This window comes from Setaria viridis, chromosome 1 (assembly GCF_005286985.2).
Source record: "Setaria viridis chromosome 1, Setaria_viridis_v4.0, whole genome shotgun sequence".
NCBI lineage: Eukaryota > Viridiplantae > Streptophyta > Magnoliopsida > Poales > Poaceae > Setaria > Setaria viridis.
The window spans coordinates 13,262,075-13,284,353 of NC_048263.2; the positions used below are offsets into that span (position 1 = coordinate 13,262,075).

Sequence of the window (22,279 nt, forward strand, 5' to 3'; positions counted from 1 at the left end):
AGCGGGCGCGGATGAACTAAGCGCGAGGCTGAAGGACGAAAGGGCTCGAATGCAGAAGGCGGGCGGAACCAACGCGGCGGGCTCCCGTTTTTATAGGAAAGGTGCGGGGGAAGCCAAATCGACGCCCCTGCCGCCATAAATGCGGCGCCAGGTACGCCCCTACCACGCCCACTTCCTTTTCGAAAACCGCATGCACAATCGGCCGCGAAAACATCCTATCCTCCTCGATTCACGGGACGGCGCTCCCCATAACTCCACCTCCCGGATGGTACGCCCACGACGTCCCCCACGTTCGGCCAAGACGCAACGACCGCTCCGTTCCGGCCCAAGGCCCACCGAGAGGTAAGAAAGGGATACGGGGCTGAAACGCCCCTACGGCCCATTACGGTCCAGAGGTTCGAAGGCTGGCCCACCACGGGTTCGACAGCTGCCTCAAGACACCCCCCGAGCAAGGGGTGAGAAGGGACGGGTCCGCTAGCGGCCAACACCCAGGCAGGCGAAAGCCGAGGGCGTCCCGACCTCACGTTCGAGTCCTGTCCGGCATAAAGTTCATGGTTTTTCCACAGGGAAAGGCAATGAGCCCCTAGATCCGGCCGAACGCACCCGGGAACTATATGAACTGGCCGGCGGGAGATTGGAGTACGCCACTAGCTTGGCCCGAGCCGGACCCCCCCCCCAAACGGGGACCGGGACTCCACTCGAACCTACCCGTTCGCAGCTCAAAACGAGCACCACGGTTCGTCCAATGAGGATAACATGGCACGGCTCAACCCCTCCGTCCTAGCGAACGTACACCTGAGGGGCAACGATCAAAAGTCGACCTGACCTCCCGATCGGTCTCCTGCAACGCGCGGGGGCTCGGGGGCTAGCATCGCAACCAATGGCCACGCGTGTGGTCACGATTCGCAGGTTCCCCGGCCAAGCTGGGATAAAGCAAGTGCACCATAAACAAAATCTGCGGCGAAACGGCGAAAGAAGCCTCTGGAGGAGCACTTTTGCTCCACCACAGGCTCGGGGGCTACTGTTGGGGGGAAATATTAACGACCCCTAAATACCGCTTAAAAGAGCAGACGCGAAGGCCCGGGCCTGCCTAGCATAATCAAAACTCCGCCTCGCCCGACCACGGTCCCGGGGTCGGGAGCGCCCGACCTCCCTCCACGAGGCTTCCGCCTCGTCCGACTGCGACCCCGGGGTCGGAGGCGCCCGACCCCTCGCCACAAGGTTCCGCCTCGTCCGACCCCGAGCACAGGGGTCGGACTCGCTGGGGCCCCCAGGGCGGACATCCCCCTCGGAAGCGGACCAGGTGGACAAGATAAACAATCCCGTGGGTCCCCCTCGTCGGCCTCGTCATAAATGCGCCGCAGGCCTGGCAGGGGAAAGGATGACCGCGCTCCTCACGCAACCCGCTGCAAGTACCCATGCACGACCATACTGTACAAGCTACAGTGCTGGCGGCTCCCTTCCATTCGCCGCAGGGTACTCATGGCCTGCGCCGACTGGAGCGGAGGAGAGACTCGCCTGTCCTCAGGCCCCGCGCGCCCTCGTGTCCCGCGCGCCCGGCAGCAAGGATGTGACGCCCTCTCTCCAGAAGCCATCATCAGAACGGTAGCATCCACCGTCCTCCCCAACGGACGCCGGGATAAAGACGAAACGCCTTCATCATAACCCGACGCCTACGAATGCCGAAGGAGCTATCTGAAGGGCGCGACGACAGTTGGCACACGGCTGCCCCCCCTCCGGCATGCACGCCGGTGCTCGTCAGGGGCCGGCGAAGGCGTCGGGCGTCTAGGAACTTGTTCCTCCCTTCCTGCCGTATATTTTACCGTACTACGTTTACACTTTTACGGTCCTCTTCGCCCGATCCCAGCTGTAACTCCGGCCACCCACCTTACGATATAAAAGGAGGCACCAAGGGCCGGAGGAGGGGATCGGCTTTCTTCTCCCATAAGCCACAACACACTTCTCAGCTCCTTGAGGGCACAAGCACAAAGAGACCAGGGACCAGTCCCTCTCTCGCCGATCTGTAACCCCTACTACAGAACCCCGCATGGGCAATACGAGGATCCTCGATACTGGATGTAGGGCTCCATTTGCCTGAACCAGTCTAAACCCATGTTTCCCACGCCACCACCTGGCCTTACGCGCATAAAAGAAATTTACTAGTCTAAGTCTTGATCCACAAATCCTGACAACGACATCATGTAAGTATCATTAGATTCTTCATCAATTATATTTTCATAGTATACCTATTTGATGTCATAAATATTTATAATTTTCTCTATAATTTTGGTCAAACTTGAGATGCTTTGACTCTCCAAGATTCTTGGAATGACTTACAATTTGGGATGGAGGGAGTACTAATTTCATCTAAAGTATACTAATTTCCTAAGCATTTCCACAAATCTACTAAATTATACAAATTTCCAAAGCATTTATCCTAAATTATACTAATTTCTATTAAAGTATACTAATTTTCAAAGCATTTCCACTAATCTACTAAATTATAAAATTTTCTACTACTTAATACTAAGTTTTACTATTTTCTAGTATTTCTACTAATTTTCTTTTGAATTTCCTAATTTAAAAAAAAATGGATTGCATGAGCAAACTGAGGGCTTGCGCCAGCGCTACCGCGCGCGTGTACCTCTCCGTGAGGCGGCGGCGGCTGGGAGGCTCACGACGATGATGAGGAGGCCCGGGATAGGGATGGTGCGGGCGTGGTGAGCCACAAGGCGACGACGAGGAGCGGTAGGCGCGATGGCCGGGGAAGATGCTGGCGGCGATGGCACTGCCCTATCTGCAGTGGCCACCTAGCGGTGCTAGAGAGAGGGGCAGCGCTGACAGTGGAGGGTCACACCAGGGTGTCGGGCTAGGGTCACGCTGGCGATGGCAGCGTAGGAGTGGCGTAGCCAGGCCAGGGCGGAGGACAATGGAGAGGCGCGGGGAGTGCCGACAGTGGAGGAGGACAGGGTAGCGTGGCACGCCAATAGGGGCCAGCGACGGCCGTGGAGGAGGATGCGGCGATCAGGACGGAGCAAACAAGAGGTGGTGGATCGGGGAAGTGAAGCGAGGAGGAAGAAAGGGGCAAAGAAGAGATATTTATACCCCCTCTCCCCTAGTCCCGGGTGGAGTTGCCAACCGGGACTAAAGGGCTTACCACCCAGACTAAAGGGGGCTTTAAGCGCGGGAGATGAAAAAGATCCCTTTAGTCGCGATTGGTATTATCAACCGGGACTAAAGGCCCTCCTTTTCATTTCTCATTAGTGCTACAATTGGTTTTATAGTTTTAATTTGTATGTGTTTCGAGTTGTTTTGTACTAGTGTTGCTAAAGGAAAATAAAAAATTTACATATTTTGAACATGCAAAATTATATTAAATTAGCAAGTATATTTAAAATAAGTTTGAATCAATCACTAATTCTATACTAGTTTATTAAGTTTCTAAAATAATTATTTTAATGCATCAATTGATCAACAAACTCTTCCATTAAATATTTTTAACGTGCAAAAATGCAATTGATGTATGTGGTTAAGTTAACATTGTTTATATTGATCGAATAAAGGTTCACCATAGAGCATTATAATATGATTGAAAGGTTCTGATGGCCATAGTGCATTACATAAAGGTGCACCATATATAGTGCATTACAAAACGTTAAAAAACTTCTTCTTGATGAAAGTTCATTGGTTATGATCACGGCATAAGTACGGAGCCTCTTCTTTAGCTAGGATGATGCTTTGGTCAATTTCAACAGTGAATGGAGGCATGCCATCAAACTAATCATAATCATCTGACTGGTCCGTTTTGTCCTCAACTCTCACGATTTTTCTTTTACCTGGAAGAACCATGTGGTATTTTGGCTCCCATGGTTTTTCTTTATCTTCTGAATTTTTCTTGGGTTTGCTAGACATATCTTTCACATAGAAAATCTGATGCACATCAATGGCAAGGACGAATGGTTTATCATTGTATCCAGTCCGGGTCCACTATTGTATGCACATCAATGGCAAGGACGAATGGTTTATCATTATATCCAGTCCAGGTCCACTATTGTCATTCCATACTGATCTTTCATTACGCCACCTCCAGTCAGCTCCACCCATTGGCAACGAAATAAAGGACTATTCAGCAGTCTGTATTCGAGTTCCCAGATCTCCCCTATGAAACCATGATACAAGTCCTTTCTCCCATTGTTGTCTATGGCATCTATACTGACACCACTATTTTGGTTGATGTGGTCTTGGACTCTCGTGTAAAATGTATAATCATTTATCTTGTAACCTTGCAATTTCTCGATTGTGCTAGAAGGTCCCCTAGCTAACCAAGCGAGTTGTTCATGAATTGCGGAGTTACCCATAAGGTGTTGATGCAACCAAGAGGGAAAAGTATCGATGTGATGACATATAATTGAGGCATCGAATTTTGTTGGGTATTGGGAAATAGAATCTGCTTGTGTTCCTCGATATACGGAGCCAAAAAGGATGATTGCTGCAAAACTATGAAGTGTGCTTTATGGAACAAATCACTATTATTGCTCAAACTTGATTTCCTTCCAAGGGTGCCCTTTCCCCATAGCCTCCCCTTGTGGCATGATACTGGAACCCCAATTGAGTAAATTGAGTCAATAAAATCAACACAAAACTCAATGGCCTCCTCTATTCCATATCCCTTAGCGATGCTTCCTTCTAGATGGGCACGATTAAGAACACAATTTTTAGACTGACATGAACCTCTCGAAAGACCACATATTGTGCAGAAATACTAGACCGAGAATTGTAATCTCTTTGACTAGGTGAACCAAGAGGTGCGTCATAATATTGAAGAAGGATGGTGGAAATACCAACTCAAAGCTAACAAGATATTGTACCACATCATTCTATAGTTTAGTAGCTTGGTTGGATTGATTGGCTTATGCGAAATCGCATTGAGAAAAGCGCGTAGCTTTACAAGCGCCAATCGTACATTCTCCGGTAGAATACCCCTTAGTGCAACCGGAAGCAACTGGGTCATCAACATGTGGCAGTCATGGACCTTTAGATTTGTGAAGTTCTTTTCTTTCATACTTATTATTTCCTTTATATTCGAGAAGTACCCAGACAGAACATTGATACTATTCATGCAGTCAAACATGCTATCCTTCTCTTCCCTGGTGAGAGTATAACTCACAGGACATAAGTAGTGCTTCATATGTTTCAGGTCCTGTCATGCTTCCAATGTATCTTTTAAGTTCCCATAACAACCCAAGAAGCCTAACACGTTCACGCAAAGATTTTCTTCCTCAGGTGCATCATGTCTATTGCATTGCAGACTTCTAGGATTTCCCAATAAGGTAGCTCTCAAAATATAAACTTTTTCTTTCATATGGGTGCACGTCCGTTATCGTCGTTCGTAATAGTTTCGCTATCTAAACCCTTTCCAAAAACTACCCTTACATTCTTTATCATCTTAAATACATGCTTTCCGTTATGATGTGCAGGTTTTTTACAACGGTCTGGCGCCCCTTTGAAATGCAGTCCTTTCTTTCTTAACGGGTGGTTAGAAAGAAGAAATCGATGATGACCCATACACACGACCTTCCTACAGTGTTTCAAATAGATGTTGTCTGTGTCATCTAAACAGTGGGTACAGCTCTGATATCCCTTGTTTGTCTGTCCTAAAAAGTTACTCAATGCAGGCTAATCATTGATGGTTATGAACAACAATGCTTGTAGGTCAAAGATCTCTTGTTTATCCTCATCCCATACATATACACCTTCTTCCTTCTAGAGCAGTAAAAGTGCATCAACCAACGGTCTTAGGTACACGTCAATGTCGTTGCAGGGTTGTTTTGGGCCTTGGATAAGCACCGGCATCCTAATGAACTTCCACTGCATGCACAACCAAGGAGAAAGGTTGAACCTACATAGGGTCACAGGCCAAGTACTATGACCACTACACAACTCACCGAATGGATTGAATCCATCAGTATTTAAATCAAACCTTATGTTCCTTGCATCACTTTCAAAGTTCAGGAATGCTCTATCAATTGATCTCCACTGGGCCCCATCCGCGGGGTGTCTCAGCATGTCATCTTGCTTACGTTCTTATTTGTGTCATCGCATCAACTTAGCATTCACCTTGTTTATGAACAAATGCGTCAAACATGGTATTATAGAGAAATACCACATCACCTTCGCGGGAACTCTATTCTTGAGAGGCTGCCCCTCAACATCACCAGGATCATCTCGCCTGATCTTATACCGCAGCGCCTCGCACATAGGACAAGCATCCAATTTCTCGTATTTGTCACCACAATAAATGATGCAATCATTAGGGCTTGCGTGTATCTTCTGAACCTCCAATCTAGAGGGAAACAACCTGTTTAGCTTCCTTTGTTGTGGACAACAATTCATTATTCTCGGGAAGCATATTCTTTACAATTTTCATGCCTCATAGGACACATCATTTTTTACCATTTTTTACCTTCCATTGCAGCATTTCCCTACTTGCAATCTGGGTACAATAATTTTTTGTGACCATCTATCATACGCTGTAACTTTTTTGATTCCTTCTCAGTTTCACAGTCTTTCTGTGCATCCCATAGCACCTGACCAAGATCATCAATAGGGCTATTTTCTGCAAACTCTCCTTCATCAGTCTCGCTCATTGTAGTATTTGCAAAAGATTGGCATGCAGCCCAGTCCGGAATGTTGTTATCATCCTCCTCTTCTTTGTCGTCTTCCATTATAACCCCTCTTTCGTCGTGCTTGGTCCAAACCAAATAGTTAGGCATGAAACCGTATCTAAACAAGTGGCTGTGAAGAGTCCCTCAGGAAGAGTAGTCTTCTCGTTACTCCATTGGAAGTATGGACAACATATGAATCTCTTCTCTAGCTTGTTGGCTTTGGCCACTTCGAGAAAATAATGCAAGCCATCAACGAACATCAAAAGCTGATGGTCAAGGTTAGTGAACAAATCTCTGCCTGAACAGGCTACTGGGCCACCATACTTCTATTATGAGAATGTGGCTCCGAAAGGTATTTGGAAAACTATTTCAAGATTCTATTATGATATTCAGCCAAAGTTTGTGGACTCGAAGTTCTTCTGTTCTACCATTATTTTTGGATTCTTGACTCCATGAAGTCTACTATGGAGCGTCTGTAGTTTCTAGTGTAACTTTATTGTCCTGTTCCACAACTCTAGCATTAAGTTGACTAGTGGGTGGGTTCATGTCACTCTAATTTAACATGCAAACTATTTATTTTTACCTAATTTTATTGCAAGGACTAAATATTAAAAACACATTTACTCTATTTTTTACCTCAATTTGATTGCAAGGACTATTTATTTATCTCAATTTTATTGCATGGACTAAATATTAAAAATACATTTACTCTATTTTTTCCCATACCTAATATTGATCAAGTTCTTTATCTAATATGAATCATATATAACAAGCAAGCTATCTATCCATCAAATTCTAGCTCAAATATATATATATATAAATCCTCTTCATTGTCTCTCATTCTAAAAAACTCATTTTTCTCTATCTCTAAAGTACAAAACAAAGTATAATAACGAAGTAGCTAACCTTTACAATACTTTGGATGAGTGAAATCCCCATGAAATTGATGAAAAAATCGAGCAGCACCTCTCTAAGCTTGCCAAGTTGCCATGGAGAAGGAGAGCCCGTGCTCTCTGTGTGAGTGGCTCAAGCTCGGGGAGGAAGAAGAGGATTTTATAGGCCGGGTGTTTAGTCCCGGTTGGTAACACAAACCGGTGTGCTACCAACCGGGACTAAATGCACCGTCAGATTCCCTTAGATGCTTCTAGCTTTACTAGCCCGTCGGAGGTGGCTGTCGGTGGTGGGAATTTGACCTGGAACTAAAGTTCTATTAGTTCCGGGTCAAAAAACGACCGAGATATATATTCAAGGATCGAAAATCGTTTCTCCACCGGTGTAGAATTCGCCCCCATTCATTCCTTGATGCGCACCCTTGATCCGACGCCAAAGCGTGCTGGGAGCCTGCCGGCGTACATGTCACCTCGCCACATATATTGCAGAATAAATTCTTGGCCGCAGCAAGCTTAGCATCACGCGTGTAGTAGGCCGGCGATCTTGTCCCCCGTTCGTCCTGGCCACCGGGACCGGGTAGGCTCAAGTGTGCACGCATGATTCAAGTGCTTGCTGCCACTTGGTTAATTGGATGGATGCATTGTTAAGTTTTTTTACGGATTAATATTTGGAAAGGATTAGTATAAAAATATCCTATGGTCAAGATTAATTGTATACTAATGAAAACTTCATACGGTATGGGTAGTATACATGAATAGTATAGATATTATAAGAGCATCATGATAAAAGAACACAAATAACATCATTATAGTATTTTTTTTACACTAGTATAGAGTCTACTAAATCATTCCATTTGAAATCTCACGTTTTACATAAACGGTCAGATCTTCACTATACTATATACCACTAAGTGGTAGTATTATGTACTCTCGTATTGTTTGATGTAGATTTGTCCTAACGAAACAAAATTCGTCTTCATGTAAAAATGAATGGAGAGGGTAAAAATGTCTCGGCAGGATAAGGTACTGTCACACCAGTGTAAAGCACCTCCTGGATTTGTTTTGTATTATTTTTTGTATTGTTTTTTTGCGTGAATCATATTTGGAAACAAATGTAGTGACTGGTTTCTGTGACGATAGAAACCCCGAGCCTGGTTGACGAACCAAAGCCATGTTCACTTCTTCATTTCGCTGGCACTATAAAAAATGCCTATTCGTCTTTCCCGCCCCAGATGCATGTATGTACGCTTGTGTTTCTTCTGTGCTGAAGTCAGTGGCCTTGCCAAATCCGTAAAGCTGAGATCCTGGCACGGGCGCACGGCTGTCAAACATCTTGATGTTGGTCGGAGAGAACATGCACCATGTTACGCTAGTCATCGCCACCAGCCGACCACCGTGCAGCGGTGTCACGACGAGGCAGACGGACAGTGTCACTCACGCAGCAGTGGCTCTCGAGCCTTGCTGAAGTCACTGTCTGTCCGTCTGGTAGACAATTGGGAACACTGCACCAACACGTTAGGTAGCTTTCAGCAAAGACCAACCGTGCTCAGTGCAGTACATACACCGGTGTCCTACAACACAACGCGCCGTGCAGAACAGGGTCGGGGACCGGCAGATCGACAACCTGAATGCTCAAGAGCCGTATGTTTCCAAGCAAGATCGGTCCGTCGCCATGGCGAGCTCTGGCATCCTCTGCTCCCTATGCTTAACTGGTGTATACGCTACCATGTTCCCGACCATCGAGATTCGAAGCGACAGGCAAAGAAAAAACAGCGAGATCCGTTCTCGGCACAGCAGAAATGACTGGCCGCAGAAAACCATAGCCATGGCCCATGGACGCTTCACCACTCTAGCAGCAGAACGAAAATCCCAATTCGTCTTTGGGCCGGCGTCGATCAAGCACGCCTGTCTGTTCCCTTTTGTCTGGACGGTTGCGGCGTTGCCGGATCGGTGAAGGCCCGTCCTGACACGGCTGCTCTCCCTCCGCCATCGGTTTCTTGACGCGCCATGTTTGTGCTAGTCATCACCATCAGCCGACCAACTGCGCAGCACGAGCAGAGCGATCGGAGCAGTGTTTCCGCTTGCCTTGTATACCAGGCGGAACCACGGACAGTGACTACTGGACAGAGAAGTGTCTCGGCAGCGTCCAAGAGGCGTCAATTATTGGTTGTAATAAGCTCATCTCGTCGTCAAGGTCAGTCCGATCCGATTCGAATAGTATAGTGCCGCGGTTGAAACTGACTGGTGAAGCTCGCCTTGGACTCAAGGTCGCAAGCCCATGTCACGATCGGGGAGTGTGTGTGGGCGTGACCAGTTTCCCTGCGAATTTGACCTGGAAATCAGGGCGGCCAACATCGCTGTTTCACCTGGGTTGCTCTCACCCACCGTTCACCAGGTGGTCACAACATGAATACAACGTGACTCTAAAACAACAAGAATACAACTGATGTACGAGTCTGCAGCAAGTCATCCCCTGTCAATGTGTTGAACACAAAGGACATGAGACAGATTCATTTTGTTTACGGATCTTCATTTGTTCTGAATTATCCTCAGCACCGTCTTTCAGGTTACAATAGAGAAGGAGAAGACGAAAAATACAAATATAAAAGACAGAGAATTACAATAATACTAAAGTAACACGGAGTTGCAAGCATCCAATCCAATTGATTAAGCTCATGTAGTCACGGTCATACCATAGTCAAATAGTAGTAGACTGATTAAGCTCATGTGGCCTACGTCATATCCTAGTAGGCAAAAAGTGTTCCAGTTGATTAACCTCATAGACATGGTCATAACATAGTCAAATAGTAGTCAAATGATTAAGCTCATGTGGCCTACATCATATCCTAGTAAAAAGTGTTCAAGTTGGTTATGGACAATATTGTAAAGGTCATACTCTAATCTTGTCCCACTTTTTTCAATAGTACTACTATGAAACTACTGTTTAGGACAAACTATAAATATGATTTTTCCATTTTCAATCCAAATTTTTTGGAGGTGTTAAGGTCAAAGTTTTACATGTTCGAAAGGAATCCACTGCGACCCATGCGGTACTCGCGTCATTGAATTCGTATTAGCCGGGTTAGTGTGCACCAGATTTTGATCCTTTATCTCTTTAGAATGGAAGATATCATTCCGGGCCGGCTGCCTTGAAGAAAGAAAACAGAGGATTTGCAGAGTGCAGGAGAGGGAAACATCATTTTTTTTCCCTTTTCTCATATACATTTTTTATTTTCTGGGTTAAGCTAAGCTCAGCCACAGCAAGCACCATCCTCCGATTTATACAACATAAAAGAGAGGAAGGCAGAATAGGGGGTAAATAAAATAAAATTTAAAAGCAGAGCATTAGAATAGTTTCCAAAATGACAGGAAAATCAAGCAGCTTGGGGTCTGGGGTTGCTTAGGAACAAGCAGGCAAGCCCGGAACAATATAGTACTGTACAGTCTGTACATGATAAAGACGAGTGCAGCAGTGCTGCAGAGCCCTTGTTCACCTTTTTGTTACTAGTAAGCAAAAACGTAAATTACTGGGCACAAAACAGGGGAATAATGTTGCATGTAGAAACCCTGACACGAAACACTAATCAACTGATTAAGCTCATGTGGCCCATGTTATATTCTAAATTCCTAATCAAGCAAAGTTCCAGGGTCATATCCTAATTAAAGACTCGAGAGAGTACTGCTAACGGGGCATGGCTACTCTTGTAAAAAATCTGACTTGGGGATGAGGGAAGCTACCGTTATTTCGCTGGGTCTTAGGCAATGTAGTCGTCGCCACATGACCCATGCACGATCACGTCGTTGCAATAACCAACAGAAATGATGTCAGTGACGATACCTAAGAATTGTTTTTTGACCCGTTGTCTTTTACTACCAGAAGTCTAGAATTTACTGAGTGCATCATTTCCTTTTCGCTACCTTGAGGCAAGCAGTACTACTAATCAACTGGCTTGCACCAAACACAGGAATTTACTGAGTGCAGGACAGGGGAGCAGCATGATATTTTTTTCAGAAATCTTTTTTTTTAATCCTCAGCAGTACCATCCTCCCATTTACAGCATAGAAGAGAGGAAGGCAGAAGGGGCAACAAAAGAAGAGAAAAGAAAAGAAAAGAAAAGGAAAGGAAAGGATAAAACAGAGCATTAGAATAGTACTGAAATTACTGGAAAACCGATCGAGCAGCTATGGGCTGCGTCATCAGAACAAGCAAAGGCCCTCCACTAACAGCAGCTGTAACACTGCACCGGAAGATGATCATATTATATGATGATAGAAGGTGAGCGCAGGAGTGCAGTGCAGCCCTCGTTCTGCAGTTCTCTTGTTTTTGTTTTCCTTCAAGGTTACTAGTAGTAAGCAAAATATAAAATCAGAGCGGCGGCGGCGGCGGCGGCGGCGACGGCAGCGTTATCATAGGATGCATACGCAGACACATCGATCCATCCCTTCGGGAAGGAGAGGAGGACGGTAGTAGCTTGGTTGTCCGCCGCCGGTGTCTTTCCGCCGTCATCAGTAGCCGGCGGTGGTGTTGGAGGCCCTGGTGGTGGTGGCGTCGACGACGACCTCGGTCATGGCGATCTGGTCGGCCTTGCGCTTGCGCGCCTCGATGATCTCCTGCGTCGACTTGTAGTAGATGGCGTAGAGGATCAGCTGCGCCACCGCGAAGAGCACGCCCAGGCCGTTGGGGATCTGCGAGGCAACAAGGACAGAGAGGCACACAGCACCGTCAGTACATTACCTGTCGATTCGTGCATGAATGTATAATCGAAAGTTTCGAAACCTGATTAGTAAGAATGATGCTTTCTAACCGTGGATTTGTAGGACTGATGTTGTGAAGGCGAGTTAGGTACGTGCCCAATAAAAGAACCCAAGAAGCAATGGCAGGACCGCAGGAGAGTACAATTACAAGTGCAGTAGCCTGATCTAAGGGGCATAGGAGACTGTAGTGTACGTAGCCTGTAGGACTTGGCCATGTCCTACGGGATATGGATAAGGGACGGCGTCGTGTAGTGCGGCTGCCACGTTCGTTGGGTACCGTGCCGCAGCCGTCAGATACTGAAGATAGAACGGACACACGCGCCCGTCCAGGGATCGATCTACCTGTGTGCAGCTTTTGCGCATGCATATATCGGCGATGAATGCATTGGGAACATCGACCTGCTGTGGAGTGGATAACTGGGTGCATGGACGAGGACGCGATGCAGTGGCAGTGCTCGGCCGCTACGTCCAGACCTGGTTGACTCGTGGGCTCGTCTGCATCGAACACGGCAGACGACGCTCGTGTAGTGTAGCCGTGTAACGTTGCTAGAGGCGGAGTATGTGGTAGGACTAGTGGCACGCGGGCGGCTGGACCACCCGCCCGTCGGCGCCCCATCGTCCACGCCATGCTGTCGTCGACTTGCAAGGGCACGCTGCTGTGCTTCGCCCCGTGTGTTCATGACGCACGGCACCACCCTCTCTGAGGAGAGGACCGATCGGCACTGTTCGGTTGTTTTTCCGATGGCGAGACGCGACGCCACGGTTGCGCGTTGCCATCGACCAATGATCCACGACGACCGCGAGGCAGGACACCGACAAGCCCGGGAGCTCAAGCAACCAGGCGGCCAGGCGTCGGTCCCGTCCGTCCCGGTGGCGGCGAAACCGACGGCAGCACCGCACCGTCGTCCGTCGGTCCCGTCGGTCTCACAGCCCGCGCGGCCGCCAGGTCCGTTGGCCGCGCACCGCCCTCCCGCGCGCCCGCGGCCGCGTGGTGCGAGATGGCCCCCCCGCCGTGACAGCAGCGGATCGGACCCGGATTTGGTGCCGCGACAGCGACGGCGCGTGAGCGAGGCTGTCCGGGGCGATGTGATCTGGTTATCTGGCTCGCCCGCCGTGTCCTCCTGGGCGGATGGCCGGACGCGGGCGGTCAGGAGCAGCGTGCACGCATCTACGCCGTGGGGTGCGGGGTCTCTGCTGGTCAGGTGCGGTCAAGGCGTGTGGGGGAGGGGCCATCATTGGTAGCTCACGGGGTTGGGTACTTGTGTTCAGGGCTTCAGGCTCGGCCGCGGCCGGCGTGGCCTGACCTGGCCTGGGCGCCTGGCCAGCCCCGGAGAGAACACGGGGTCACAGGTGCGAACCTTGGTGTCGTCGCGTGCATTTGGAGCAAAAGCCAAGGGCGTGGAACTGGACGCCGGTACCAACTTGGCCCTGTCGTCCATGGCTGGCTCCATGACAAGTTGCCAACCCCTGCTCTTAGGAGCAGAAAGGGGCCGCGGCCCTACCTACCTAGCCGCACAGAACTACTACTGCCTCTCACACTGTGCGCGGGCAACCGTACGCGGGGTGGTTACATGCTCCACGCATGTGCCGCGGCCACAAGGGCAGGGAAAGGGGGAGGCGACTGTGCATGGCCTGACCGAAGAGGTCGGAGGCCCTCCAAGGGGAAAGACTGCTTCTGGCCTGCGTGCCCATGTGGCTGGGCATCCGGCGTGTGGTGTGTTATTGCGACGGTGATGGCATCATGGCAGGCAGCTAACGTCTTACAGTAGTAGTAGAGTGCGATACCGAACCCTAACCCCATTTTGTTAACTTGCTCTGTTTGTTAATGCTCAGAGCACATGGCTAGCTTTCCCTACTAGTACAGGCTGATTCCGTCACGGTCTTTAAATAGTCGCTGACCGATTCCTACCAATACTTCTTTTTTTTAAAAAAAAAATGAATTCTAGCAGTACTAGTGCTGCTGTTTTCTACTGATACGGTGAATCAGCGAACTGGACGGAAAAGTTTCTGGTAGTTGCATGCTTACGGTGATGTAGAGGTCGAATTTGATGAGCGCGTAGGCAGTCCAGCAGATGCCGTTCACCAGGGAGGCCAGAGACAGGAACAGGGGCATGTACTCCACGCTCTTCGTCTGGATCACCATTTTCTGAACGGTACAAAAGACACACGGGAATAAAAGGACACATTAGAAGGACAACAAAAATATTATAGGACAAAAATCACAGCATGTGAAAAGAACTGAACAACTTTTGCAACAGCATGGCATGTGTGGTGTGCATGAACACAAGCCAATAAAGAGAGCACTACGTTTCAAAACAATCAGAGGAAAAGTCTTGTACCAAATCCTACACCTGGTTGATACTTGATACTAGTAGCAAAAGTGAAGAAGAACACACTTCATCTACTATTTGAACCGGACAGTCACGGGAAACGACAGGGTTACTCATGCATGTGTACGTGTGTGGTTCCTTTATTTTATTCTCCAACAACGCTGCGTGCTCAATCAAACTAAACCTAAAATAATGACCCCCCCTTCTTTTCCTATTGCTAGATTCTCATTCCAGCCCCAGTAATTTAATCAGCCAGCAGGTGGTGAAGACAGCCACCTACAGCGCCACACAGTACTAGCGAAGTGGCAAGAACAAACAATTAAATAATCACTCGAAATTAAAACCACACCGGTCACATGCCGTAGGCACGTACCATGACGGCGAGCGGCGCGGCATACATGCCGGTCCCGAAGAGGACGCAGAGGACGCCGACGATCATGGAGCGGCGCTCGTGCGTGTGCGCGAGGGTCAGCACGAGCGCGGCGACGGCGCCGACGAAGGCGACCTCGGCGGCGAGCAGGAGCATGACCTTGCGGCGGGCGGCCCCCGTCGAGTAGAGGAGGAAGAGCGTGACGTAGGTGAGCTGGATCGCCATGCCGGTGCCGTTGATGGTGATGACGAGCATGCTGTGCGGGTGCACCACGGGGAGGCCGTACAGCACCCACATCATGCAGTTGAGCAGCGTCGCCACGTACGGGATCGCCGAGTACTGCTCCACCGCGCGCTTCTTCCAGATGCGGTAGAACGTCGGCCTGTTTGTTTTGTTTTGTTTGTGAGATTAATTGCCATTTGGTGATAGATGAGCAGTGACGACAGCAAGGAACGGAATCTCTTTCTTACACTGGGGAGAGGAAGAGCACAAGGGCGGTACCATTGCCTGCAGCATATCCACAAGGTTAATTTCAAAACATGTCAGTATTTATTCCAATTTTGTTTGGACCAAACTAGCTACTCGTATTAATGTCTGCAGCTCCAAGTTAAAGAGGGAGTTGACTTGAAGCCAAGATATTGTGATGACGAAGATATATATGTAACGGCTTTGGGCACACCAAAGGAGAAAAAAGACCAGAGATATGAAGAAGAAGGGAAATCAGGAGGAGGATGTGAGGAAAGGGAAGTTGCAAGAAAAGATGCCGGCACCCTCACATGACATGGGGCGGCCACTGGCGTCTGCAGCCGGCATCAGGCTCCACACCGCACGGACACAGTACAGCTACCATTTCGGATAGATGCGAACGTGCCGCAGGCGATTTGTGCATCGTTCATGCAGATGTTCATCAGAGCACATGAACGGAGACTCACCGATGACGCCGATGGCCGTGCGGATGGTTTCGGCCGAGACCATGGTCGGTTCGTCGGTGGCGAGCTTTCGACGGCGGGGACGGTGCTCGCTCGCGCTGGTTGCCAAATCTAGCTCTCCACGGACAGATAACAGAGACGGGAGAGGAAATGTGTGATCGCTGGAGCCGACGAGACGGAGGAGGAAGAAACGAAAGAGCTGAGCTCCTCCCCTCCCTCCCTCTCTTTCTCTGGGTTCTTGGTGAGTGACAGGAGCGGGCGAGTGAATGTGGCATCCAGAAGGCACCGAGCGGCCGCTTAAATAGCCGAAGGACGGAGCGCGCAGGCCTCGGCCTGGCCGGCTGGCCCTGCGTGGCCCCACCACCTCCACGGGCCACGGCTCCGTCTCTATCTCTATCTGACACTCTTTCTCTCTCGCTCTAACCCAGTCTCTCTCAAGCTCTAATAGCGTGTCGTTTTTGGTCTGCCACGACCCCACGGCCCAGGGAATCGGAAGTGGAGCCAGTCGGCCAGAGCCGTGTAGGCGGATAAATCACCTTTTCCCCTTCCTTTCGTCTACTTTTTTCATTTTTTCTTGGTTCAGTTTCATTTTTTAATTTTGGTTTCGTGTTTAAATTCGGTCCAAGATTATGTTGTTGCCGGGAAGCTTCGCAGCGTTTGTGTACCGTGTGCGTACAACCTTTCGTTGTACTCGAGTGTACACTATGCGTGGTAACCGTCCATCTCTCCGTTCTCCAGGGAACACTTGGCCCTTCCGATGGAGAATCGACGGCGGAAGATGGGGAGCAACGGACGCATGGAGCAGTTATACAGCATCATTAGCTCTTCCCTTTGTAAGGATTAGCAGCCACTACTAGAAATATGAGCATTCAAAGTTTCAAAAAATAAATATGCATTCGTCATGGGTTACTTATTAGTCCAGTAATAATGTTAGCATTACTACCAGATTTAAAATTGCGATCTCCGAAGGCCTTTTAGTACCGGGTGGTGTTATGACCCGGTACTAATAGTCTAAAACTTTTAGTAGCGGGTCATAACACCACCCGATACTAAAGAGTCACTTTTAGTACCGAGTGGTGTTATGATCCGGTACTACAGGTCTGTTCACAGGTTACTTGGAAGGCTCGTGCGAGGCCGGAGGTCGTGGGTTCGAATCTCACGGACCGTGCACGCACATATCAAAAATAGATGTTGGTCTCCCCAACCGGTACTAATGTGTACCCTTTAGTACCGGTTATTTGACCTCGTACTAAAAGACCCCTTTAGTACCGATATAGCAATACCGGTATAGCAGCACAAGCGGTACTACGGGGAGGCTTGGGACCGGTACTAAAGGCTCTTTCCCTAGCTGTGAGCTGCAACGTATCCGTGGCTGGCTGGTATGTACAATGCTCGATTAGAGTTGACTTTTGGCTCATCTTTTCTACAACCTTTTCTTTTGGATTTTGAGCTATTTTTAGAGCCATTCATACGTTGATGTCACTGCATTGAAAGAATGTATCTAGCTAGATCACCAATGTCTTTAATGATCAGTTGAATTAAATATATGTTATCCAAGTACTTCGTCCTTGAATGTCCCTGGATATCCAACAATTATCCTGTCACCATGGAAGATATTAAAAATAACAATAAATGGGCACAAATTGTGACAATATGTTTATTAAATGAATTCTTGAAGCCAAATCCTCATGCATGTAAGAAAAATCTGTAATCGTGCATACATTGCATTGATTATTTGCACCAAGAGATTACAGAGATTGGATGATGTAGCGTGCCTTCCCCTTGATATCAAAGACAGCGATGAATAAATAAATGGACTATGACCACAAGGATTCAAATGGAGAAAAGGAATTTCAAACATGACCAACGTCAACAAAGAGAATGGTCAGCTCAATGTTATTTATTTTTAAAAAAGACACGTGGGTTTTTGTCTTTAAACGCATCACTTGACACATGGCAATCATCCATTTACTTATTCATTCATCAACCTTTCACTAATGCGGATTCCACTTTTAGTACCAGTGCTAAATCTCCTTTAGTACCGGTTGTACAACTGGTGCCTCTACATCGGTACTAAAGGGGGTCCTTTAGGACTGCTACATCGGTACCTATTCGTATTAGTACCGGTTAGTAACACCAACCGGTACTAACTTGTTTTTCACCCAAAAAATAAAGATAAAATTTTTTGAACAGCCGGAAGTCACATGATTTTCACGCGTAATACGTGCGCGCGCAGTCCTTGTGATTCGAACCCACAACCTCCGGTGACGGTGGACGAACACCGAGAGCAGGGATCCGATGGGATCCCATTTAGAGATTTAGCCTGGGGATTAGTTCGTGCGTAGAGGTTCGAGAGGCAACGAGGGAGGTTTGTGGATGGTTACACTTAGAGGAATTTTTAGATAGGTTCAGGCTGTTCAAAAGCGTACTACCATATGTCATGTGTCTTATGTTACTTGGATCTATCCTTCCCTTAGTACAAGAGCTGGCCCTTTATAGGCCTAGCCCATGGCTGGGACGATCGGGGGAAGCCTTGGGCCCCAATCTTTTCCACCATCTTTCATGTGTGAATGCGGCGGCCCAATGGCCACCCTCCTTGCTCCAGTCTCCCTGATACGCAGACCACTTACCCTGGCACCCCTCGCCTTGACGCACACGGCTTCACGACACCTGGCTAGGTCCTTTGTATATCAATTTCCAATCTTTACCATTTTACCTTGGCCAATCCTTTCACCCTTCGCCAACTCCTTCCTCTCTTAGCTCGATCCCACTGTCCCGGGGTGGGGTGCATTGAAACCTGCTTCCGGGCTCCTCCCCGGGAGGCCCTTGCTGCTTCCCGAGGTCGTGGTGTAGGTCCCCCCTTAGCAAAGGACGGCTAGGAGCCGACTCCTGACATGGGGGCGGTACCTATTGGACAGGACGGGTGAAGCCACTGGCCCCCGAGGTGCTCAGGCGCGTCCCATCAACCATAATGATGGCGTTTTTATGGGGAGGGGTGACTGACAGCCTGATCTCGTCGAATGCTGTGCCCGTACTTCACCGTTGCTTCGCCTCGAAGCAAACTCTCCCGCGGGCCTTCCTGGGAGGGGGCCTCAGGGGCGTCCTGCATCCGCCGCGTGGGCCCTTCCTAGGTCTCCCCCGGAGGAGGATGCCGCAAGGATGCGATGACTTCTTCATCTTTTCAGGCCTTCAAGGTTTAGGCCCACCTTCCTATCTGGGTCTCTTTAGGAGGGAGCTCCCATACATGGGTAGGCCCGATCTGTAAGCACCTTTTCAGGGGATCCTCATTCCCTTCATGCTGACATCCGGCCTCACGCGAGCCTTCCTTACCACCTTACCTACACAGCACATATGATGGAGTTGGATATAGTTTCCTTTTGAAGTAACCCATGGAGAGGCTTTTAGTATCGGATCCTAATACCACCTGGTACTAAAAGTGACCTTTTAGTACCGGGTGGTATTACGACCTGATACTAAAGCCACGAGGACCTTTAGTACAGGATCATAATACCACCCGGTACTAAAATGGACTTTTTAGGACCCATACTAAAAGGCCTACGGTGACCCCCAAATTTTGACCTGGTACTAATATTAGCATTAGTACCGGGTCAAAAAGTGATCAGTACTAAGGCATGGGATGGAAGGTCATTTTTCTAGTAGTGTTTGTTTCTGTTTGAAAGGGTGGCAACCCTAGGTTAAATAAATAAATAAACTATAATCATAAATTTTTTTAGATAATGGATAAAAATCTAGCTTCAACCTCCTCAAAGAGGAGGATCAGTTCACTATTAATATAAGTAGTAGCACTTGCTACACGCACAAGTATTAAAAAAATACAAAGAAGACTCAAAAACCAATTCGCAACCTAAAAGACCATCCATTTGAATTAAAGAAATGCAGAGCTTCCGTCTTCAAAGCTTCCGTCTTCAAGGTTTAGTATGCTAAAATGAAGAGCTTCTCATCATTCTCACTTCGCTGCAACTTGGCCCAAGATCGGAGCCAATATGTTCCCTTGAATAGAACCTGCAAAAAAGTTTTTGGTCACCTTTTGTCAAAAACCACCTCATTTCGAGACAACCATATTGCCCAACAGAAAGCTGATACCCACGTCAGTAGGCATAGATTTGGCTTATGCCTCCCCTGTTTAACCCATGAAGAGAACATGTCGTTGTTGGTGGAGAAATTCCAAATACTATATGTATAGATATTTGAAATACCAACAATGAAGGAAAAGATGATTAATGGATTCCTCAGAACTACAAAAACTGTAGTATCTATCCTATTCCAATTCCTCCTAGCTAAGTTATGCCATATTTCCTATGTAACTCTAACTCTGGAACTGACAAGATGCTTATACATAGATTTCACAATAAACATTCCATTTTTATTTAGAGACCAGATAAACACATTTGTCTCTTCGTTAAGGTTAATTTGTACTATTTTAGCCAACAGATTGTGCCATTCTAATAGCTTATTACCTATGAATGATCTCCTGAAAGATATATTAAGCGGTATAGCACTAAAGACATCAGCCACCGAGGCATGTTTTTTCTGAACTATATTGTACAAGTTCGGATATTGGAACATAAGCATCTAGTTTCCAAACCATGTATCTTCCCAAAATCTAGTTTGTTCTCCTGAGTGTAATTTGAACTTCCCTAGTTTGAGAAATTCCACTTTCACTCCCATCAAACCCTTCCAAAACTAAGAATCTCTTGATTTTTTTGTAAACTTGGCCTAGTGGTTTATTCTTAAGGTATTTGTCTTAAGGTATTTGTTGCTTAGAATTTCTTGCCACATTCCCTCTTCATTGCATAGTTTGAAAAGCCATTTACTTAGTAAACATCTATTTTGAATATCTAAGTCCATAATCCCCAAACCTCCTTGTTGTTTTGGTTGGCTTATAACCTCCCATTTAGCTAGCCTGTATTTTTTTCTGTGTTCATCATTCTACAAAAAACCTAGACCTAAAATGCTCTATCATTTTTAGAACACACCTTGGGACCTCAAAAAATGAGAGCATAAATATTGGCAAGCTTGATAAGGCAGAATTTATCAACACTAGTCTACCTCCAACCGATAATAATTTTCCTTTCCATCCTCTCAACCTTTTTTCAATTCTATCTTCAATGACCCTCTGGTCTTTGTTATTCAATTTCCTAAAGTGCATTGTAATACCCAGATATCAAAAAGGGCAGGAGCCGAGTTTACACCCAAATAATTGTGAATATGTATTCTTGTGCTCACTTGCTCGTCCAAAGCAGAAGATTTCACACTTATGAAAATTAATTTTAAGACTAGATAATTGTTCAAACATGCATAATAAAAGCTTCATATTCTTTTCTTGTTCAATATCATAGTGCATAAATATAACTCTGTCATCTGCATATTGCAGAATTGAGAGTCCATCTTCTATTAAGCGTGGAACCACCCCTCGTATCTATCCTTCATTCTTAGCTCTCGCAATGATGATCACTAACATGTCAGCCACTATGTTAAATAGTATAGGAGACAATGGATCACCCTATTTGAGCCCCCTTTTTAGTTTGGAATAAAGGACCCATCTGGTCGTTAACTTTGATACCAACATTCCCACCCTGTGTGAATGATTGAATCTAACTGCACCATGTTTGTGAAAGCCCTTTCATTCTAAGAGCTTGCTGTAGGAACTCCCATTTGACCTTATCATAGGCTTTTTCGAAATCTATTTTAAAGACTATTCCGTTTTACTTCTTGGAGTGCAACTCATGTAGTGTTTCGTGTAAAATTACTGCCCCCTCCATGATATTTTGTCCCTAGCAAGAAGAAAAGGAATTGCAAACATGACCAATGTCAACGAAAAGAAATTTCAGATCGCCTGAAATGTTATCAATTCATTAAAAACAAAGACTGATATGTTTGTTTCTGTGTACTAGTTCAAAAGAATTTCAATCCTTTTCTGTTTGCAACAGGGAATAAGATAAATTTCAGATGTATTCCCAACACTCGTGATCCTGCATGCTTCTCTTTAAGGAAACTTCGTGTTGTAAACAGCGTATGCAACTATGCAAGTGGCTAGCTTCTTTGGGCCGTACTTCGAAAAAAAAACCCGAGTTTCCCACATGGCCAAGTGAATTAAATCTGAATTATATGGAACGTTGCAATTAATGTTTCAGCACCAAGATTTTGAAAAGCCAAAAACTAAATAACCACTCCCTTTTTGACCGTCATATATGTTTCAATAGAATTTCATGTAAAATTCTCCCACTAGCTAGGACCATTGGAGATTATTGGTACCAATTGACTTTCTACATACTTTCATCACTTTTTCTAGGTCGTAGTAGTAGCTTGTATTTGCTAG

General features: G+C 47.0%; 1 protein-coding gene across 1 annotated transcript; it reads right to left on the bottom strand.

The window, feature by feature from the left end:
- Window positions 1-11,776: 11,776 nt before the first annotated feature.
- On the bottom strand, window positions 11,777-16,225 carry LOC117866207 (bidirectional sugar transporter SWEET4). Its single transcript, XM_034750368.2, has 5 exons — window positions 15,943-16,225; window positions 15,481-15,517; window positions 15,014-15,392; window positions 14,337-14,456; window positions 11,777-12,241 (listed from the first exon to the last, which is right to left on the bottom strand). The coding sequence occupies exons 1-5, from the start codon at window positions 15,983-15,985 to the stop codon at window positions 12,062-12,064; spliced, it is 759 nt and encodes a 252-aa protein (XP_034606259.1). The 5' UTR covers window positions 15,986-16,225; the 3' UTR covers window positions 11,777-12,061.
- Window positions 16,226-22,279: the final 6,054 nt, after the last annotated feature.

Coding starts and splice junctions, on each gene's coding strand:
- LOC117866207 (XM_034750368.2), bottom strand. CDS start 15,985: ATGGTCTCGGCCGAAACCATCCGCACGGCCATCGGCGTCATCG. Junction 15,518..15,942: donor CACGGCCATCGGCGTCATCG/GTGAGTCTCCGT, acceptor GATATGCTGCAG/GCAATGGTACCGCCCTTGTG. Junction 12,242..14,336: donor AATTCGACCTCTACATCACC/GTAAGCATGCAA, acceptor GTTGCCTCGCAG/ATCCCCAACGGCCTGGGCGT.